This window comes from Microtus oregoni, unplaced genomic scaffold (assembly GCF_018167655.1).
Source record: "Microtus oregoni isolate MIOR12 unplaced genomic scaffold, Mior012 000056F_ref0000123, whole genome shotgun sequence".
NCBI lineage: Eukaryota > Metazoa > Chordata > Mammalia > Rodentia > Cricetidae > Microtus > Microtus oregoni.
Genome location: NW_024543832.1, coordinates 2,907,648 through 2,932,007, shown reverse-complemented (window position 1 = coordinate 2,932,007; position 24,360 = coordinate 2,907,648). Strand labels below are relative to the sequence as shown.

General features: G+C 38.3%; 2 gene segments (V, D, J or C); both read left to right on the top strand.

Annotated features, from left to right (window-relative positions):
- Positions 1–8,651: 8,651 nt before the first annotated feature.
- Positions 8,652–9,153, top strand: LOC121438577. The segment is given in 2 exon segments: positions 8,652–8,735; positions 8,825–9,153. Coding segments are annotated over 2 exon segments (375 nt in total).
- Positions 9,154–19,262: 10,109 nt separating this feature from the next.
- LOC121438624 lies at positions 19,263–19,720 on the top strand. The segment is given in 2 exon segments: positions 19,263–19,308; positions 19,392–19,720. Coding segments are annotated over 2 exon segments (375 nt in total).
- Positions 19,721–24,360: the final 4,640 nt, after the last annotated feature.

Sequence of the window (24,360 nt, the reverse complement as noted above, 5' to 3'; positions counted from 1 at the left end):
AACCACAGAGAAACCCTGTCTCGAAAAAAAAAAAAATTTCATAGGTTTAAATTTTCTTGTTTATTTTATTCAGTTTTCATTTGCCATTTATATATATATATATATATATATATATATATATATATATATATTATTGAGAAAAGGAGAAAAAAAAACAAGTTTCCACCTCCTCCCAGCCTCCCATTTCCCTCCCCCTCCTCCCACCCTTCTCCCCCTCCCCCCACTCATTTCGCCCTCCCTCTCCAGTTGAAAGAGCAGTCAGGGTTCCCTGCCCTATGGTAAGTCCTAGGTCCTAAACCCTCCGTCCATATCTAGGAAGGTGAACATCCAAACTGGCTAGGCTCCCACAAAGCCAGCACATTAAGTAGGATCAAAACCCCGTGCCATTGTCCTTGGCGTCTCATCAGCCCACATTGTTCGCCATGGTCAGAGAGTCCAGTTTTATCCCATGCTTTTTCAGTCACAGTCCAGTTGGCCTTGGTGAGCTCCCAGTAGATCAGCTCCACAGTCTCAGTGGGTAGGTGCACCCCTCGTGGTCCCGACTTCTTTGCTCATGCTCTCCCTCCTTCTGCTCCTCATTGGGACCTTGAGAGCTCAGTCCAGGGCTCCAGTGTGGGTCGCTGTCTCTATCTCCATCCATCACCAGATGAAGTTTCTATGGTGATATGCAAGATATTCGTCAGTATTGCTCTAGGATAGGGTCATTTCAGGTTCCCTATCTTCAGCTGCCCAAGGAACTAACTGGGGACCTCAGCTTGGGCACCTTGGAGCCCCTCTAGGGTCAAGTCTCTTGCCCACCCTAGAGTGGCTCCCTTAACTAAGAATTGTGGTTCCGTGCTCCCCTGTCCAACCTTCCTTTATCCCAATCCTCCTGTTTCCCCAAGTCCCCCCCTCCTTCCCTTCTACCTTTTCTCTCCCCATCTCCCCTTACCCCCATCCCACCCCACCCCAAGATCCCAATTTTCTCCCCGGCAATTTTGTCTACTTCCCTTAGCCAAGAGGATAACTATATGTTTTTCTTTGCGTTCACCTTCTTACTTAGCTTCTTTAGGTTCACCTATTGTAGACTCCGTGACCCTTATTTATGGCTAGAAACCAATTATGAGTGAGTACATCCCATGTTCATCTTTTTGGGTCTGGGATACCTCACTCAGGATTGTGTTTTCTATTTCCATCCATTTGCATGCAAAATTTGAGAAGTCATTGTTTTTTATCGCAGCATAGTACTCTAATGTGTATATATTCCATACTTTCTTCATCCATTCTTCCATTGAAGGGCATCTAGGTTGTTTCCAGGTTCTGGCTATTACAAATAATACTGCTATGAACATAGTTGAACAAATGCTTTTGTCAGCTGGATGTCAACCTGTAGAAGTATGAAAATAGACCCATATCTATCACTGTGCACAAAACTCAAGTCCAAATGTATTAAAGACCTCAATATCAGCCCGAACACACTGAACCTGATAGAAGAGAAAGTGGGAAGTACCCTACAACAGATGGGCACAGGAGATCGCTTCCTATGTATAACCCCAGCAGCACAGACATTAAGGGCAACATGGAATAAATGGGACCTACTAAAACTGAGAAGCTTCTGTAAAGCAAAGGACACTGTCACTAAGACACAACGGCAACCTACTGATTGGGAGAAGATCTTCATCAACCCCGCAACAGACAAAGGTCTCATCTCCAAAATATATAGAGAACTCAAGAAACTAGATTTAAAATGCTAATTAACCCAATTAAAAAATGGGGCACAGAACTGAACAGAGAATTCTCAACAGAAGAAGTTCAAATGGCCAAAAGACACTTAAGGTCGTTCTCAACTTCCTTAGCAATCAGGGAAATGCAAATCAAAACAACTTTGAGATATCTTACACCTGTCAGAATGGCTAAAGTCAAAAACACCAATGATAGCCTTTGCTGGAGAGGCTGTGGAGGAAGGGGTACCCTCATCCATTGCTGGTGGGAATGCAATCTTGTGCAACCACTGTGGAAGTCAGTGTTTCTGTTTCTCAGGAAATTCGGGACCATTTATATATTTTTAAAATAAATTTTAATGCAATTTATTATAATTACTGATTTCCATCTTGTAACTTTTTCTATATCTTTCCCACCTCCCAACCATCTAGCTCTTTGTGTTTGTAGAAAACAAACACATAAGCAAAAAAACAAATTTTAAAATAAGATTAAAAGAAGCCAAAATACACAGATCACAGAAACACACTCACACAAACACACACACACATATGCGCACACACAGTGAAAGAGAGAGAGAGAGAGAGATTGAGAGAGAGAGAGAGAGAGAGCAAAACTAAAGTAAACCAAACCAAACCAAACCAAAAAATGTTAAAACTATTCAAACCTGGAACCAGAGTACTGAGCAAGATATAATAGATGAAAAGAAATGCAGTAAAAAATGATATGATAGAAATCTCTACAAACATACAATTGAGACCATATTGTGTTGGCCATCTAATCCTGGGCATAGAACCAATGTTAATTGTCGTTAATATAACCAATAAGACTCAATAAGACGCCATTATAGCAAACTAATTCTTTTTTTGCAAGCATCAACTGCTGAAATTTCTTGCTTTGGCTTGAGAGCCTGTGCCTGTCTGTGTCTCTCTCATCACTGGAAACCCATCTGTATCGAATCTTTGCAGGCATTGTGCATGCTTTCATAATCTCTGTAGGCTCATGTGTACATCAGTCCTGTTGGAAACGGTATTTTCCTTAAGACACCTATTTCTCTTGCTCCTGCAATCTCTTGAGCTTTTAGTGGTTCCCAGTAATAAAGTATAAATAACTATTGACTTATTCTTGTCAAGTAAATACAATTGCCATACTTCATAATGCTTTTAGACCTGTCAGGCCTCTCTGACTATTAACTCATAGAGAGTTATTCTAACTTGGTATTCAGATGTTCAATTGATAACTCATGTCTTTGGAAAACTGCACGGTTCACCCAGGTAGGTACCTCTGTTGAAGGCTCACAGGTTAAAATAAAATTGAAAGCTCATACCATTGCTTTCTACTTACCTTTCTACAATAACCAAGATAACCATCGATCATGATGAGAACAGACCACTGAAATAGCACTTACAGCTAAACTACAAGTCTCATCTACATATAACTGTAGGCTTGCCTACAGTTTTCTTTAATTCATTAATGTTGATGTAAATGCTCTCTCATCACATTATTACCTAAACACAAAATCATTGTCAACCAGAGAAAACTGCAAATTTAGAACAAGGCAACTCTATACTGTTTATTTTCCCCATGTTTTGTTAGATGAACAACAAAGGTAAGCTATGTTTCTCTTTATTCCTTAGTACACTTAACTGTACTATAAGCAATCTCATTTCATTTTGTTTTGCAACACACACTCCATGTTATCTAAATCTTTACTTTTTACTTATGCTGCAAGAATGTATATTTATACATAGTTTTCTTATCACCCCTAATTTTGGATTTCCTTATACCAATTTCTGTTTTCTCAATTCCCACGTGCCTCTTTATGCTTGAGACTTTCTTTCTCCAGGGTTCCCCTCTGGTTTTCTTTCATCCCTGATTTATTATACTTTCTCTCTTAGTTCCTCAGGCCCTAATGACCCATTTCTAGTCACTTGACTTCTACAAATTAAACCCAAAAAGCAAATATTCAAACAGTGGAATCACATATAAGTGAGAACATAAAGCATTAATCTTCATGGACATGGGTGACCTCACTCAGCATATTTTTTCCAGTTTCAACCACTTACTTATAAAGTTCTTGATTTTTGTTTTACTACTGAGTAATAGCCCATTGTTTATGTGACCAGCTTTCGTTATCTACTTGTCCTTTGTTGGAAATCTAGGTTGATTCCATTTCCTATCTGCTGTGAATAGAGTAACAATAAATATTGATGTGCAAGTATCTTTGCTGTAAGATGTAGAGTCTCAGGTATAAACTTGGAGAGATAAAGTTAGAGCACAAAATAGTTTTCTTGATTACTTATGATGGAATTTCTAAAGTCAGGACACTAATGTACACTGTCATCAACAGTGCATGAGGATCATCCTTTCTCCAAAACCAAGCATGCATTTGTTATCCTTTATTTTCTTATTCATAGTTGTTCTGAGGTAAAAATAGAACATTAAAGTTGTTATGAACTGCATTTCACTGTGAGATAAGGACTGTATTATTGTACACCATAGAAAAACCAACCAGAAATGGATTGGGAAATTCTCCCTTTGGCTTCCTTTCCTAATGTAGGAAGGTCTGCATTGGGAGAAAGGTCATCAATGAGCATATAAAGTTACAGATCTTGTAGTCTTCAACAACAGCCTTCTAGTTAGATATACCCACTAGTGCCTGAGAGTTATGTGGTGATCAACTTTTTTTCTAATTATATTTATTGATTGATTTATTGTAAGTATATATCCCAGGTAAACATGTCAAAAAGCTTGCAATGACATAGACCCTAGTAGAACCTACCGAAGTTTTATTGCTAATAGTCATGTTGTCAAATTGCAAGATAAATATTTATTTTACAACCAATAGATTAGTCCTGCTCCTAGCCATGATCACAAGAACTTCTGTGTACAGTGGGTAATAACTAATGTAAACATTCATACCTGGTCAAAGTGCTAAGAATGGAAGACTAAGTGTTCATCCACAGATGAGTCATCTGTATCTACTTTGCACCCAAAACTCAGGGACCTTCACAAAAAAGATGGGATCAAATTTAAGAACCACAATATGGGGTAGTAGCCATAAAATGTTGTCCTCAGAACAGATGAAGTTCAAATGCTCAACCTCCTTAGCGATCAGGAAAATGCAAATCAAAACAACTTTGAGATATCATCTTACACCTGTCAGATTGGCTAAAATCAAAAACACCAATGATAGCCTCTGCTGGAGAGGTTGTGGTGGAAGGGGTTCCCTCATCCATTGCTGGTGGGAATGCAAACTTGTGCAACCACTTTGGAAAGCAGTGTTTCGGTTTCTCAGGAAATTTGGGATCAACCTACCCCTGGACCCAGCAATACCACTCTTGGGAATATACCCAAGAGATGCCCGATCATCTGACAAGGGCATTTGTTCAACTATGTTCATATCAGCATTATTTGTAATAGCCAGAACCTGGAAACAACCTAGATGTCTTTCAATGGAAGAATGGATGAAGAAAGTATGGAATATATACACATTAGAGTACTACTCAGCGGTAAAAAACAATGACTTCTCAAATTTTGCATGCAAACGGATGGAAATAGAAAATACTATCCTGAGTGAGGTAACCCAGACCCAAAAAGATGAACATGGGATGTACTCACTCATAATTGGTTTCTAGACTTAAATAAAGGTCAGTGACTCTATAATTGGATATCCTAAAGAAGCTAAATAAGAAGGTGAACCCAAAGAAAAACATATAGCTATCCTCTTGGGTAGGGGAAGTAGACAAGATTGCCAGGCAAAAATCGGGATCTTAAGGGGGGGGGGGAGGGGGTAAGGGGAGATGGGGAGAGAAAAGTGAGAAGGGTAGGATGGGGAGAACTTGGGGCAAAGGGATGATTGGGATAAAGGAAGGTTGGATAGGGGAGCAGGGAAGCACATATCTTAATTAAGGGAGCCATCTTAGGGTTGGGAAGAGAATTGGACCTAGAGGGGCTTCCAGGTGCCCAGGCGAGGTCCCCAGTTAGTTTCTGGGGCAGCTGAAGATAGGGAACCTGAAATGATCCTATCCTATAGCCATACTGATCAATATTTTGCATATCATTATAGAACCTTCATCTGGCGATGGATGGAGATAGAGACAGAGACCCACACTGGAGTACTGGACTGAGCTCCCAAAGTCCCAATGAGGAACAGAAGGAGGGAGAAGACGAGCAAGGAAGTCAGCACCAAGAGGGGTGCACCCACCCATGGAGACAGTGGGGCTGATCTATTGGGAGCTCACAAAGGCCAGCTGGACTGTGACTGAAAAAGCAGGGAATAAAACCGGACTCTCTGAATATGGCGGACAATGAGGGCTGCTGAGAAGCCAAGGACAATGGCACTGGGTTTTGATCCTACTTCATGTTCTGGCTGTGTGGGAGCCTAGCCAGTTTGGATGTTCACCTTCCTAGACCAGGATGGGGGGGGGGAGGACTTTGGACTTTCCACAGGGCAAGGAACCCTGACTGCTCTTCAGACTTGAGAGGAAGGGGGAGAGGAGTGGGGGGAGAGGGAGAGGAGTGGGGGGAGAGGGAGAGGAGTGTGAGGGGGGAGGAGTGTGAGGCGGGGAGGAGGCAGAAATTGTTTTTTTCTCAATAAAACTAAAAGAAAGTAAAAAAAAAATGTTGTCCTCAGGACCTGGCATAGTTACTATACATATGAACTCTCAGAATCTACAGTTACCAGCACAACGTTTCAACAAATCAAGCAAGTCAACATTACAGCATGAGAGTCTGTTAAGTAACTGAGTGAGCAAAGATGTCTACTTGTAAGGTTGTCAATATTGTTTGAATTGTTTTGTATCTACTTGGTAGAAATAAGAACTAAATTTTATAAACTGCCCTCCAAGGTTCTCATATGCATCTTGGATTGTTTGTGCCTTGCTGTCACCAATGAATACAATGTAACAATTTCTTTAAAAAATATTAAAAAATGGCCAGCTCAGGCTCTGTGTCTCCCATTACTAGGAGTCTTTGACAGGATTAACACCATAGATTGCATAGATTTTCCATTGTACCAGTTTTCCTGAATAGAATACCGTATGTGACCATGCAAGGTCTAAAGTGGAGGTGTTAGGACACCAAACCAGCAGCAAAACCTACAGTTAGCTTGTACTGCCTGGAGAGTGTGTTGTGACTCTAGCAGAGTCTTCATCATTGAGACCAAGGAGACTACATCCAGGCAACTGATAGGAGCAGATTCATAGTCCTAGAGCCAAATAGTATGTGGAATTCATGGAGTCCTACTAAGGAGTAGGAGGAAAAATTGTAAAATCCAGAGGTCCCATAGACACCATGAGATCACTGTCCACATAATCAACTAATGAGGACTCATGGGGGTTTGTGGAAATCAAGGATTGTGTAGGGGTGTCTTAGGTCCTCAGCATACCTGTTATGGCTGAATATCTTTGCATGGTTTGGGGATTACTAACACTGGAAATGTGGTCTGTCTGATTCTTTGCCCTACTTGTTGGACACTTGTCTTCCTATTGGGTTGATTCTTCCAGGATGATGATATGGTATTTGCCTGGTTTTACTTTAGCTTGCTATGCCATATTTTATGGATGTTCCTGGAACGTATACTTTTTTTCTGAGGGAAGACAGAGCAGGATGCATCTGCTGGAGAGCAGAAGTATGAGCGAGAGAGAAGAGTATGGAGAAACTTTGATTTTGTTGCACTTTATAAGAAAAGGATTAAAAATTAAAGAAATATTGCAACATGATGAGCAGGGACTCCTTGTGGGCCAACGCCAAGTTTTGGGTCTATTGGTAATGGATAACTGATTAGAAAAGTATAATAACTTTTGGGAAGGTCTCTAGGGGGGCCTTCTTCACCTTCTTTACTTTGGGATAACACACCTATATGTGTATAGATAGCACAGTTTGGACTTACTCTGCTATTATGAAACAAAAAAGAGATTTTCTTGGAAGGTTACCAAAGAAGTCAGGGGAACATAGTTGGGGATAGACATGATGACAATATATTTTATACATGAATAAAAAAATTTATACAATAAGCACAATTATTTTGAAAAATTAAGATAACAATTATATATATACATATATATGTTTATACTTGTCCATTTTCACTGTGCATATTTCCCCCACAACTCCTACACTTCATTTTATAGATATTCCTGTTTTTGCAATATTCTGCTAGACATTTTCATTTCTAAGTTGTTAGATATTTGTACAAATAGTTCTGTGTACTTATTCAATATATAAAAACTACTTAGAGTTTCATATAGTATCTGTATTTCAGACATTATTTTCATTAATCCAGTTATCTCCAGTTACATTGATTTCCTAAAGGTGATATAAGTTCCTTATTCTTCAGATGATCTAGTCCTGTTGTGTCACACATACAGCCATGTCTTCTTAATGCAATCTTCTGCTGACAGACATGAAGTTTATCTCCTTAAGTTATGGTATATAGTGCTGCATTAAACATCAATGTGCAAATATTTCTGAGGTATGTTTATTTAGGTCATTTCAGTGAGATTTTGTATGAAACCTTCTGATATATATATATATATATATATATATATATATATATATATATACAAAATTATGCTATAATTTCTCAAAATTTAGAAAGTTTTGAAATTTCCAGTCTCCACCAATATCATCAAAACCTCTCCATAAATCTGTCAGACAACCTTGTCACAAAGTAGAGCAAATGCCTGAGGCCAGAAATCTATTGACAGCTTAGGTCCTGTTGTTACAGCCACAGCATCTGCAGAGCTGAGGGAATGGTGTGAGATGCATTTCCTTAGACAGGATTAGGGCTTGACCTTCATCATACTGTTGTTTGAGTAAAGTGTCCTCCACCACCTTTTCAAACAGGACTAGTTGCTTATTTAAGAAGTCCCCTGTTCTTGAATATGCAAATTGCCTTTGTCTATTATGGTAAATATAGGAATGTCCACACCCGACAACAACATATGATCAGTGTCTTCTCCATATTCACTGAGCACACAAGGCCCACACCATGGGATGGAGCTGTACCATTCTTGTCCTTGTGTTAGTAACGAGAGGTAAATGATTTCTAATTCCAAACCTGAAAAGAAGACAGGGACTGAGGTGATGATGTCTCTGACAATCTACTCTGTGTTTTTCTTCACAGGTGTCCACTCCCAAGTACAGCTGCATCAGTCAGGGCCTGAACTGGGGAAACCTGGGACCTCAGTGAAATTGTCCTGCAAGGCTTCAGGCTATACTTTCACTAACTATGAAATGAACTGGGTGAAGCAGAGTCCTGCACAGGTCCTGGAGTGGATTGGAGCTATTCATCCTGGAAGTGGTGGTACTGGCTACAATCAGAAGTTCCAGAGCAAGGCCAAACTGACTGCAGACACATCTTCCAGCACAGCCTACATGGAGCTCAGCAGCCTGACATCTGAGGACTCTGCGGTCTACTACTGTACAAGACACAGTGTTATAACCACATCCTGAGTGTGTCAGAAACCCTATACGAGCAGGAAGCTGCCCTGGGATTGACATGACAGAGAAGACAAGCTTTAAAACATTCACAAAAACAATTATTCTGAATGTTGTTTTGTCTCTCACTTTTTTTGCAACAAATTTTCAAAATTATATCATGAAGGAAGAGATGCTGATTTAGTGTACACCATACCTTCACAATCTCTTCACCAATGACCACATTCATTGAAATGTTTCTTCATTAATAAAATAATAAAAAGTAAAAACTATGATTATGAAGTATGATAAAAAATCCATCTCTGGATTCTAAGAGAATGGGGCATTTTGAAGGGAGTTTTTAATAAACTGAAATATGATTTTTAACAGTAAAGTCCAAATAATAACTGCTGGGAAAACAAAAGTCCTTCAGAGACTTAAATGTTACATGACTTCAGTTTTATAGTTAACTCTGGCTGTGTAGTCCTGCATAAGTTCCAGTCTCTTAGAGTGCTAGATATGTGTCAAAATGCACTATGCAGGAATATAATTCCTGTAAATTAGTCAAGTATGATTACATTACTTTTCACTAAAACCATTAATCAAATCAATATATGTATATGTTAATTGAGGTAGGTTCTGAGATCATACATTATTCCCTGGTCCCATATTTACTTCCCTCCCAGTCTCAGAAACCTGCCCCACAGTTTCAAACCTTTATAGAACATAGAACTATCATGATACATCATTACCTCTCACAGGCCATTTGATAGAAACCTGGTGGTCATCTTTGTTCTACAGTGTGTTTGGAGTTTTGGATGGTTGAATACTTGTGAATATCATCAATCAGTTGTGCTTGTCTATCACCTCACTTTATCTTCAGTGTTCACTGCTACAGCTTTATCAAACAACACAAAAGAAAATAATGGTTTTCATGGAAATCTGGAAATCAACTAAGGTGCAGCTTACTATTCATTCTTTAAATATATACTCAATATCACCTTAGATAATGAAGGAGGCAGTGACAAGCATATTTTGTACATGGAGTGAGCATGTCAGAGATTTTTCTGGTGAAGGGAGGAATCTATGTCCATAGATAAAGCAGAATTATTTCAACTGTCCTATAAATATGCCTGAATTTGATCCCAATCATATTCTGTGTTATTATATGGAAGAACAGTCATATATATCCATTTAAAGGTAGAATGAAACTGAACACTAAGTTGTTGCCTGAAGTTTTCTGTCCTGCCCAGTTCCCACAATCATTCAGTCCCAAAGAAAATCACACAGAGGTTACAAAAAAAAAAAACTGGCCCAATTAGCTCATGTTTCTTATTAACTCTTATAACGTATATTAGCCTATTATTATTGTCTAGGCTAACCACATGGTTCATTACATTTTTCAGTGGGGCAGTCACATCTTGCTTCCTCTGTGGCAGGCTCACAACTGTGTCCTCTTCCCAGAATTTTCCTGTTGTCCTTGACCCGCCTCTACTTCCTGTTTGGTTGTCCTGCCTATACTTCCTGCTGGGCTACTGGCTAATCAATGTTTATTTACAATGTAATTAACAGAATACAGACCATGGTCCCACAGCACTCCCCTGTTGTCAGGGTTTTCTGTCTTGCCCAGTTGCTGCAATCATTAAATCCCAAAGAAATCACACAGAGGTCTACATTAAGTTATAAAAACTGATTGGCCCACTAGCTTACACTTTTTATTAACTCTTATAACTTACATTGTCCCACTATTATAGTATATGTTAGCCACATGGCCCAGTACCTTTTTCAGCAGGACAGGTTACATCTAACTTCTTCAGTGTCTGGGCAGGACTGCAGAGGGACTTCCCTCTTCCCCAAATCCTTTTCTTCTCATTATCCTTCCTCTACTTCCTGACTGGTTGTCCTGCCTATACTTTCTGGCTGAATACTGGTCAATCAGCATTTGTTTAAAATATGATTGACAGAATACAGACCATTCTCCTGGACCAATTCCCCCTCTTTTTTTTTAAGCAAAAACATCCATAGTTTATTATTTGGGAATGTGGCCATAGTATTCCAGATACTTCCTGCTGGTTAGGGGCACTGGTAATCTTATGGGGACCTAAAGAAAATGTAGTGTTATGATCAAATACTGACTGGAGTATCCTGTGAGACTTGATCATCTCAGACAGCATCTTGATTCTGTTCTGGATATAAAACTCAGACATCTGGGCCATCGTTACTATCAAAGTTTTCTTACAGGGTCTTCCTTGATCAAACCTGATTTTTCTTAACTCATAATGGATCCACAGCCTCTCATTTTCTATGAAAACAAAGGCAAATCTTTTTCTCCAAATAACATACCTTTGAATTCAATTTTGAAGTCATGGAACTTCAAAATATCTATCTTGGATTAATTTAGCAGCATTTAAAAGTAAATATCTTTTAGCAGCTGTTCCTCTTTCCTCAGTATTCAAACAATTCAAAGAGAACATAATAACATACAGTATTCAGACTCTCTGTGTATTATTCATCTTTACATGGCTTATTTTAACCTTTATTTCTTTTATTTTTACTTATAATTTTTTGCATTTTGAGACAGCTTCTCTGTGTATCTTTGGCTGTCCTGGAACTCCCTCTGTAGATCAGTCTGTCCTTGAATTCACAGAGATCCTCCTGCCTATGCCTCCCAAGTGCTGGGATTAAAGTTGTGTGCCACCACACCTTGAATTAACAGAGGTGGGCCTGCCCCTGTCTCCCAAGTTTTGTGATTAAAGGTGTGTACCACCACACCCAACTACTCTCTTTTTTTCCATTTTTCTTTTTTTCTCCCAAGCCTACAAATATTTTTAAACACACAGTAAACCATTTAGAGGGTTTTTTCTTTGAATCTATCTTTACTGTATCTCTCTCTTTTTTTCTAACCACATGAGTCTTTAATTTGCAAAGCAATATGGGTAAGATTAAAGCCATGGCTTTGATGGCTGGATCCAGCACATTCCTTAGCTTTCTGAGATTCCAGCCTCATGGCTCAGGTTCCAGCTGTATTTATGTTTATTTCCACAACTTTATGGCATTTCAAGGTCCTTGCCAGCAAGCAAGCTGCAGCAATCTGCTCCAAAACCACACTCAAAAGCTCTGTAGCAGAACCTCCTGCCTGAAACAATCAGAGTTTGTGCTGGCAGGATGGCCCAGAAAGTTGGCATTTTAAAATGGTGCTGCTTTTTTCCTGCTAAGGCTGAAAACCCAAAAAGCATGTGGTCAGCTTTCCATCAACATCATTTAAGTGTTTTATGACAGGACCTCTTAAAAGAGCTGAAATATTATGCAGCTAAAGCTGAGTCAGTAAGCCTCTCTTAAATGAGATCACTTGAATCTAGCAAGGAGAACCCATTTGATAAAATGCTATCAATAAACTGTGCTGAACTCTATTCTTTTTTGTCTCTAATTACTTCCCAAGCTCTGTCAGGCTTTATGTGGATGCAGTCATCCACACGTTGGTCACCATTTGTGTTCGGAGTTTCTGTCCTGCCTGGTTTCCACAGTTGTTAAGTCTCAAACAAATCAAACAGAGGCCTACATTAAGTATAAACTGATAGGCCCATTAGCTCAGGCTTTAATTTAACTCTTATAACTTATATTAATCCATTATTCTTAATTGTGTTTGACACATGGCTCAGTACCTTTTTCATCAAGGCAGTCACATCTTGCTTCTTCTCTGATCAAGAGAGGACTGCTGAGAAATGGCTTCCTTCTTCCCAGAATTCTCCTGTTCTCATTGACCCACTGTTACTTCCTGTCTGGTTGTCCTTCCTATACTTACTGCCTGGATACTTGCCAGTAAGCATTTATTTAAAATATAATTGGCCTAATACATGGTCCCACACCATTAAGTCTAAGATTAATATTGTTCAACTGATTTTCTGTAAAAGAACAGCTTCCTTCAAAGCATTGAAATGACCCTGAAGGCCCCTGTCTTCTAGATTTTTCACAATTTTTAGGTAACATATTTCGATAGCCAATTAACATGCTCCAAAGTATGAACCTGTTGTACTAAGGCAGCTGTATATACAACAGTTCTTATAGTAGTAATGAGTATCTATAATGAGTCTTTTTATTTAGACTCATTATGACCCAGTTTTAAAAAGTTTTATATCTATAGAGAATCTTCCTTTAACTCTTTGTGGCCTATGACTTATGTATATTTCTTAATTTTTAATCCCACTCTAGTTCTTGGTCTATTCCTTATCCAGGGACCCTCTAAAACACTTTGGATGAAGTCCCACCTTACAGCCAGTAGATTATTTCTGCAGTTACATGATCTGGGTACCAGTTGCTAGGAACCATCCCCGACGGTGGACAAGCCCCAGCAGAGGATGTAAGGAGTTGGAGAGGAAGGAAGTGAGTCAGGCCGTTATAGTTGAGAGAATCTTGTATTCTGACAGACTGGATACCAGAGTACTTCATTATTGATACAGCATTTAGTAAGTAGGGATATATTCGTGTTGTTTCAAAGCATAGATCACATCATTTCTTTTGTTTTTTAACATGTGTTTCAGTTCCTTTTGCTCATCTTTTAGTCATCATTAATAAACTCTGACAGAATAGAGTTATCATTTCCAGTTTTTTCCCTTCAAGTTTGACATCGTTTTATTAGATAACTCTGTTATCATTTTTACTCATTAACACCATAACCAAAATTTTTAGAACCTAGAGACATATGGCAAGTTGTTCTCAGGCTGGTTACTTCTGTTACTACAAGGGCATTTGACCAAAACAATCTTCAAGCCATCCCAAGAAGTCTTCCATGTACCAATCAGTGTGTTATTAACTCCTAATGGTCAGAGTGCCCAAGAAAAATCCTCAGGCAAAAACTGCTATAGTTATTCAAATTCTGGCATGATACAATGTCTATATTTTATGTCTTTATAGAATATATTCATAATCTTTCTATATCATTTTTTTACCCATCTAAGTCTCTGTGTAGGACAGAGGTAACTTCAGCTAATCTAACTTTGTTGTAGTGTATGCCATGCAATTGCCTGTGTGTATAGTGGGAAAAAGCTTGTGATCTGAAATGTGGCCAACTCCTATAGCCATCCAAATCTTTTTTTTTTTAATTTATTTATTTATTAAAGATTTCTGCCTCCTCCCCGCCACCGCCTCCCATTTCCCTCCCCCTCCCCCGATCAAGTCCCCCTACCTCATCAGCTCGAAGAGCAATCAGGGTTCCCTGACCTGTGGGAAGTCCAAGGACCACCCACCTCCATCCAGGTCTAGTAAGGTGAGCATCCAAACTGCCTAGGCTCCCCCAAAGCCAGTAAGTGCAGTAGTACTGCGATTGTTCTTGAGTTCTCAGTATTCCTCATTGTCCGCTATGTTCAGCTAGTCCGGATTTATCCCATGGTTTTTCAGAACTAGGCCAGCTGGTAAAAGTATATACTCAACTATGTTCATGGCAGCATTGTTTGTAATAGCCAGAACCTGCAAACAACCTAGATGCCCTTCAACGGAAGATTGGATGAAGAAAGTATGGAATATATACATATCAGAGTATTACTCAGCAGTAAAAAACAAGAACTTCTTGAATTTTGTATATAAATGGATGGAAATAGAAAACACTATCCTGAGTGAGGTAAGCCATAAGTGGTTTTTAAACACAAAGCAAAGAAAACCAGCCCACAAATCACAATCCCAGAGAACTTAGGCAACAAGGAGGACCCTAAGAGAGAAAGACATAGATCTGATTTACATGGGAATTAGAAAAAAAAACAAGATCTCCAATTAGAAAAAAACAAGATCTCCTGAGTAAATTGGGAGCATGGGGATCTTGAAAGAGGGCTGAAAGGGAGGGGAGAGGCAGGGAAAGAGAACAGAGAAAAATGTAGAGCTCAATAAAAATAAGTGAAAAAGTGGACTCGGGAACAGTGAAATGGTGCTCAGGCACTTAAATTATGTTCAGAAACATCAACTATAGCACAGTTATAGAAAATAGTTGGTTTCTTGTTATCAATGAAAACAAGCCCCAGACAGAGGATAAAGACAAAATGAAACCTAGAGTTAAGAGTGAATGAAAAATGCTAGAAACCAATGTCTGCATGTATTCAAGAAAATTTCCTTCTCATGTTCACAGATATTACACTGTCTCACATGTATTATGACCCTCATATTTGTTTAACATAGGAGAAGAAGCTCAGATCATCTCATCAAAATCTTACAGCGTCCAGCCATTTGTGAGTGGATTTCATGATAAGAGGAATTTGTCTGTGTAATTCCATACTGCCTTGGCTGGGAATGGCTCTTTTCCACTGCCACCCATGAGAGCCATTAGTGTGACCTCATACTGGGGAAGCAAGTGTTCCATTGTACACATTACCAAGAAGAACAAATATGGTGAAATGCTGAGATAAGCACATATAGAACTCTAAATTTTAGAGAGATCTGACCCTCTATAATGGGTAGCAGGTGTTGCCTCAGGGGTGTTTTGCTCTGAACTGACAATCCACAAGACTTATCAATCCTGACAAGTGATAGAAGAGAATCCATGCATCTGGTGTTTTTCCCTTGCAATATTAAGTGCTTACAAAAAATCCCAAAATTGTACTAAAAGGTAATAGAATATCATCTGTGGCTCATATTTTTGTTTGGATATAGTTAACTACACTTCATATTATCAAACACATGCATACAAAATCCGGCATAGTGCTATTGACTTCTCACATTTGTGGGAGTATTTTCCAAAGGTATCCATCATTGGTGGAAATGTTTAACTCCTTGAAAGCTTTATTAACATGTGTTTTGTCTAGGAACAAAAGGTTGCTGGGCTTGAAATGGCAGACAGATAGAAAAAGCTGTTTAAGAATCCTCTACACATGAGGGTACTTTGCAAAGAGATTCCATTTCTCCACTCCTTACTTAAATGCATGCAAATGTGGTTTGTGAAACAAATTAAGTCACAGCAATTGTTGCCCTGAATTTTTTTCTGTCTTTAAGTCCATTTATTTGGCTGAATGGATTTGTTGACACACACATATCAAACATCCCTCCACTACCAAGATAAGGCATACTTGGCTATGATGGTTCATATTTTGATGTATGTATTTGATTTGCAAGTACCTTGTTTAAAAATTATGAATATTTTGCAATTATTTTACATTAAGACTACAGTTTCCCTTCCCTCACTTCCTCTTGTTGCCTCTCCCATTTGCCCACTCGACCTCTATTCACTCCTCTTCTCTTTCAGTTCAGAAAGCTTTCCCTTGGTTTCTATCTCCTTCTCAATGTGAATATATTTTTCTAATGTGATCATCACAGTGGTCCCTCACCTTTCAGCTGATTCCTGTATTTGAGTATGCCAGGAATTCATACATGGATGCACGAGGGGCTGCATTTGATATCAAGACACATTGTGCTTCTGACTTCTGACAACTCAAATAAAATACCAAATATAAAACTAGACATCTATGAACTGTTTGCTATTTCCAAACATTTTGTTATAGAAAAACATTGTAATTTAGTGTGTCTACACAGTCCTTTGCTCCCAATAACCTGGGTGTTTTGTCATCCCACATTCATTCTATAATATCTACAGTTTTACTTTTTATTTACACTTCAAAATCCTAGAGTTAAAATTAGCTTTTTTATAATACTTAATTTCAGTTTACCCTACAGAAACTCCTTAATTTACTATTCAGGACCAGTACACATTTCAAAATTCCTGTCTCTTGTTTTCTCCATCTGCTTTCATTAATCTGTATTTTTACTATATCCTTCACATTAATTCCTCAGATCATATGGACCCATTTCTACTCTCTTGGCTTTTGCAAAATAAACCCACAAAACATAATATTCAAGTGTAGGAACCAGTTATGAGAAAGAATATGAACCATTTGTCTTCTTAGATCTGGGTGTCCGCACTCATCATATTTATTCTTGCTTCATCCATTTACCCACAGGTTTGGTCATTCATGCTTTAGCAGTGATTAATATTTCATTGCCTTAGTAATCCACAGTTTTTGTTATATATTCCCCCTTTGTTTGAAATATAGGTTGATTCTATAACCCAGCTGCTGTGAATTGAGAAGCAATGAACATGGGTGTGTTAGTGTCTTTATAAGATGTAGCATTATTTAAAGCATGCTTAAAGAGCTTATGCCTTGGGCTCCATCTAGTTTTATTTATCAGTTTTTAGTAGAAATAGAAAACTTATTTTCAAAATCACTACTCTAGTTTATACTCCCATTCTGGGTGAGTAAGAATTACCCTCTTCCTGCATCCACAACTGCATTTGTTGCAATTATTTCTTGCTTATGATCATTTTTATTGAGGTAAAAATATAGCACTGAAGTTGTTTTAATGTACATTTCACTGTTAAGAGGTTGGTTGCAGAACATAGAGAAACCAACCTTGAACTGAGCAGGCAACTCTCCCTGCTGACTAGGTTTCCTAGTGCAGGACAATGTCATGCAGCCTGCAGTGAGATAAAATATTTCATTGATGATACACAGTACTAGACCATCTAGTCCACAATATCAGCCTTCCAGGGAGATATACCCACTATTTCCTGTATTTTATGTACTGACCATATGCTTTCTAATTGTATTTGTGACTTGTGACATAGGCAATATCTATCCCAGTAAGCATGTTCAAAAATCCACAGCTAGGGATGACATAGCCCTAGTAACTGTAGTTGTATTGCTAATGGTCATATTGTGAAACTGCCTCATAAATACTTATATTTTTAGCCAATAAAGTAATTTTGCTCTTAGCCTTGATCACAGAAGCTTCTGTGTGCTGTGTTAATGCAGAAGTTCATGGTTGGTCAAAATGATGAGCATGAATGACTGTGTACTCAACCAAAGAAGAAACATTTGTATCAACCTCCCATTCAAAGCTCAAGGACCATCACAAAAGAGGGACTGGGAAGAATGTAATACTCAGAAAATGAGGTGGATAGACAAGAAAAAGTACCTTAAGAGCTTGAAATGGTGATTGTACACATGAAGTCACAGCAGCTATAGTTACCAACAAACATTGAAAAATCTAGCCATTCGTAATACAGGATGAGAGCCCATGAAATATCAACACTGTCAAGCTTAGCAATATCAGTTCAATCCTTTGGGCCCACATGGTAGAATTCAAGAATTGAATTTCAGAAGTTGTCCTGTGATGAGAACAAATACCACTGTGGTCATGTATACCCTGTTATGAGTACTAAAGATTGGATAATATTTAATAAAACATTACAACACAGATGGGGAAGGACTCCTGAGGATACAAACCAAGGTTTGCATTTATTGCCATTTGGTACCTGATGATATAATCATTTTCTTTGTAATATTTCTGGAGTTCCCTATGTACTAGGAAATAGCACACTTATGAGTATATAGATAATACGAACTGTATTCACTGTGTGCGAGTCATAATATCTGTGTTTCAGAGATATTTTTTAATTAATATGGTTATCCCCAGTTTCATCCATTTTCCTAATAGTGTCCTTATTCTTTCCATATGAAAAGCTTCTACTGTGTTGTTTATATAGCAATATCTTCTTGATAGAGTCATGTTGACAGACATGTTTATTTTCATAATTTAGTTATTGTATATTGCTGCAATGAACATTAATTTCTGAATATTTTAACAATAATATTTAAAATAATATAAAATAATAAAAATAACAGTATTTCTGAGGTATATTTATTTTTGGTCATTTCAGTCAGTTTTAAGTGTAAGACCTGCTGTGAAGGAAACTGTTATTAGTATTGAAGGAGGTTGTAAATTCTCATAATTAGCAGAATTTGAAATTTTCAGTCACTACCATCATGATCACAAGCACCTGCTGTAAATCCATCTGAATACCTGTTGCAAAGTGGAACAAATGCCGCAGGACAGAAATCAATTGAAAAGTTAAGCCTTGATGTTACACCCGCAGGGGCTGCCCATGACTCAGAGGAATTATTTCTTGGAGCTCTACATACTGCTGTCTGATCCACATCTCCTCTCCCTCCTTCTTTTATAACTGGACTAGGTTCTTCTCTAAACATTTCCCTGCTCATGAATATGCAAATTACTAGAGTCTACTCTGGTAAATACACTGATGTTTACAGGCCAGGACAATATATGGTTAGTATCATCTGCACAGTCACTGAATACACAAAGTCTTCACCATGAATTGGAGCTGGATCATTCTCTTTCTTATGTCAGTAACTACAGGTAACAGCCTTTCAAAGTTCAAAATCCTAATAAGGAATAGTACTGAGGTAACAATGATACCTACTCTGTCTTTGTCTCTGCAGGTGTCAAATCCCAGGTCCAGCTGCTGCTGTCTGAAGCTGAGCTAGGAAAATCAGGGTTTTCAGTGAAGCTGTCCTGCAAGGCTTCAGGTTACACCTTCACTGACTATATGATGAACTGGGTGAAGCAGAGGCCTGGACAGGGACTGGAGTGGATTGGAAGGATTTATCCTGTAAGTGGTAGTACTGACTATGCTCAGAAAATCCATGGCAAGGCCACACTCTCTGTAGACAAATTCTCCAGAACAACCTACATGGAACTCAGCAGACTGACATGTGAGGACTCAGCAGTCTATTACTGTACAAGACACAGTTTTGCAACAACATCCTGAGTGTGTCAGAAACCCTGGAGAAGCAGGAAGATGCACTGGGACTGAAATGAGAGAGAAGTTGGGCTTGAAGATTTTCACAAAAATAATTATCCTGAGTATCTTTTTTTGTCTATCACTTCAGATAGTCTCACAGGGTCTTTACAAACATTTCAAAATTGCAACTATAATTAAAGTGATGCTGATTTAGGATGCCCTAGTGTTCACCATGCCTTGGCAGTATGTTTACCACTAACCACCACCTATATTGTTATATTTCTTCCTTAATGATATACTAAAAATTGAAAGCTGATTATGCATTATGACACAAATCTCTGGATTCTAAGGGGGTGGGAATTTTTGAAGTAGCTTTTAATAAAATAAAATATTAACATGACCAGTAAAGTCCAAATATTAACAACTGGGTAAACAAAAATCTTTTCATAGTCTTAAACGTCACACATCCTCTCCAGTGTTGAGGTAACTCTGACTTTATGGTCCAGCGTAAGTTCCAGTCTTTTAGAATATGAGATACATATCAATATGCACTGCCACACAAGTGTAATTCCTCTAAGAAGGTCAAGAGTATTATTGAATTACTTTTCACAAAAATCATTAATAAATGAATGCATGTACATGTTAATTGATGTAGATTCTGACACAAATTATTCTTTTGTCCCATATTTACTTCCTTCCCAGTCTCTGAAAGCTGCCCCATACTCATAAGCCTTTTTAGAACATGGATCTAGAATGCTACATTATTAGCATTCACAGGCTATTGGATACTTGGTGGATACCTTTATTCTATAGAGTGTTTGGCTTTTTGCCTGTTAGCATACTTTTAGTCACCATCCATCAAGTTAACAATACTAAAGAATGGGTTTTTTGCAGATGTTGAAATTATATAATGCAGAGTTCACCATTCATCATTGAAACATTTACTCAATATCACCTTAGACAACAAAGACAGATGTGAGAGCCATAGTTGCAGCACTGTGAACCAATAGGCAAACTTATATTAGTGGGTTCTTCAAATTTGTAGGTGACACTGGAGATCCACCAGTTCCTAAGAAGAAACTGACAACATAAGCTGATATGAAAGACATAACTTGCTTAGCCTAGATATGGGGGGAAGACCTTGGTCCTGACTCAAAATGATGTATCAGACTTTGTTGATTACCTATAGGAAGCCTTACACTCTCTGAGGAGTGGATGGGGATTGGGACAAATGTAACGTGGGGGAAACAGGAGTAGGGAACAAGAAGGAACTGGGGTTGGTACACAAAATTAGAAAAGATTTTTTTTAAAAAAATAAATCAATAAGTTGTGCACAGAGAAAATTAGTGTCCCAGTGTCTGATGGGAGCAGGATATTCAATGCACCTTCTCACCATCACCTTTATGGTTAACTCTGATGAGGATTGGATGGCCCATGAACTATTGACATGTGAGTGTCACATTAACAAGCCCGGCTGTATTGACATTGTTCTCAGTGATATGAAAGAGCTCTTTCTTTATGTATCTATCTATCTTTTGCTTTCATTGGTTAATTAATAAAGAAAACTGCTTGGCCTCATAGGTCAGAACATAGGTAGGCCGGAAAGACAGAACAGAATTCTGGGAGGAAGAAAGCAGAGTCAGGCAGACACCACGAAGCCAGCTGCCAGGTCAGACATGCTGAATCTTTCCTGGTAAGCCACCACTTTGTGGTGCTATACAGATTATTAGAAATAGGTTAATCAAGATGTGAGAGTTACCCAATAAGAGGCTAGAACTAATGGGCCATGCAGTGTTTAAATGAATACAATTTGTGTGTTGTTATTTCGGGTGTAAGGCTAACCATGCCAGACGGGACAAAAAGCAGGTCTGCTCACCTCATCATTATACTTTCTGCACTGGTGCCTGCCTGCATGGAACTGAGAATTAATTTCCCTAGACAGATTTAGAACATGGAACTCACCACCCTCTGACTAACAGAGACACATTTTTCCTGGTCTGTCTCAATCAGATTACTGTTTTGATCTAAAGAATGCCCTTCCTTATTCATGTGCAAATTGCAGAGATTATGTTTTTACTTATACTGATGTTCACCACAGCACCACGTTTGAACTCTTTTGTTCACTGTCCCTGGGAATGCAGGTTCTCAGCATGAACTGCACTTAGATCATTATCTGGTAGCAGCAGTTCTAGGCAAGTGAATTCCTAGAACCAGACTTGACACAGAAGTCAGAGCTGAAATGACAGTAGCATACTTTCCAAAAGTGTCTATTCCCAGGTTCAGTTCCAGCAATTTGGTGTTGAACCGAGGAGTCTCGGAAGTGCAGGGAAAGTGCTCTATAAGGATTTTTTACTCATTCAGTTTCTTCACATATAGTGACAATATCTGTTATATGGTTACAGAACTGTAACTCAAAGATGGTTGCTAGAGCATTCTACTGAAAAGAGTCTTGACATTTTCTACTGGATGTAAGAGAACTTAGACCAACCATTTGATGTTAATCATGGAGTGAATATAAATAAAGAGGTGAATATTGAAGAGATGTGTCATCACCCATGGGGACTTCTCATGACACCAGAGATCATATCTACTCCATTCTGGTCTTTTTTTCTGTGATGACACTGGTATTCCCAAGGATACTTTCCTCTGTGATTTCAGAACAGACTTTATTTTTATAAGAGTAGCATAGGGTATTCCTTCACTTGTTGAATTTTAGTATTAGAACAAGTCATTTTTTTGCAGTTCTTACTTATAAGCAAACATATCTTCTTGTTTGAGCTAAGACTTTGAACAAAGTACAGTATCTCTATACTCTACTCCATGTTTTCTTGGAACCACAACATTTCTGAACAACTCACTCACTTTTTGCAGATCAATGTAACATCTCTTTTTCATGTATTTTTATATACAATTGCACAATGAAGTCTTAGATTAGGTTTTGATACTAGTCAGTAATCTAATTTTCTCACCAGGCATTTCATCCTTATGAGAAGAATAATATGGGCCCAAGCATAAAGCATCACAAAAATTCTCTTTGTCTTTCCAGTCTGGCTGTTCCGAGAGTATTAATTCTAGATGCTGATGAATCATATTTTCCCAGAGAAATGGGGTGCAGAGTTTGTCTGTAACTTTTCCTGGAGCTGATATACAGGATGAGTATTGCAAAGATATCCTGAAACACATTTTAACAGGCTATACATGTACACTAAGGAAACCAACGTGTATGAATATGTGAGTCAATCAGAGTGAGGTGATAGAAGCCGGATTCCAGACTTACTCATCACTGCAGGAGGAATTCAGGACAGCAAAAAAAAAAATGGTGCTGAGACCCTTAAGTGATGTTGAGAAAAGTCAAGTATAGAAAGAATTGCTGGACACTTGTGATAAATGAAAACAAGCCCATGGCAGAGGAGAAGTGTTAAGTAAATCTCAGAATAAAGTGTGAATCAATAATGCCAGAAACCAATGTCTGTATGTATTCCAAGAAATCTTCTGCTCACATTAATAGACATTGTACTTGCTTAGCAATATTGTGATCCTTGCATTGCCTTAACATGGGAGAAAAAGCTCATATCATCTCTTCATAATCTTACAGAACCCAGATTTTGTAAATTAATTATTTGAGACAGGAGGATGTTTTTTTATTTCCATTCTGCTTTGGCATTAAAGGACTCTTCTATAGGAAGAGCCTGCTTGTTGGTTCCCAGCTGCATGTCTATCTTAGGCCCGAAATAGTCACCCAGAAACTGTATCCGTTAAATCACTGCTTGGCCCATTAGCTCTAGATTCTCATTGGCTAACTCTTGCATCTAGGTTAACCCATCTCTATTAATCTGTGCATCACCATGAGGTCATGACCTACCAGCAAAGTTTCAGCCCCTCTATCTCTAGCGGTGGCTTCATGGAGTCTCCCTGACTCTGCCCTTCTTTTTCCCAGCGTTCAGCCTAGCTTTTTTTGCCTACCTAAGTTCTGTCCTGCTATAGGTCCAATGCAATTCTTTATTCATTAACCAACTAAAGAAACACATAGATAGAAGGACCTTCTGCACCAATCATTGCCACCAATGATAATCATCTGCATCTTATCACACTGAAGGATAAAATATTCCTTATACACGTTACGCAGAAGAATAGATATTAGAAATGTCAAAATAAGCCCATTCTGAAATCTGAACTTAAAGGAGATCTGTTCCTTTATAATGGTAAGTGGTTGTTTTTTAGATCTGAGTAGTTTTTCGATCTGAGCTGACAACCCGCAAAACATTGTATCAGTTCTGATCAGTGAAAGATGAGAAACCATGCATCTAATAGGTCTCAGCTACTTCTTTCTTGCAAAATTATATGATTCAATACATGACCCCAAATTTCAGGTAAAAAAAATGCAAGAATAGCCTTACTTCCTGTAGCATATATTTTTTGTTTTAGTATGTATAACTACATTTTGGACATTGAAACACATGCATGCTAAATACTATGTAATGGCAATGACTTCTCACATTTGTTGAAGGATATTTCATACTCATCCTTTATTAGTGGAAACCTGTAACTCCTTAAAAGCTTTCCTAACACATGCTCTGTCCAGGAATTAAAGATTCCTGGACTTGGAAAGGTAGAGAGGAAGAGACAAATCTGTATAGAGAGAAATATTCTCTACCAACAAGGATTCT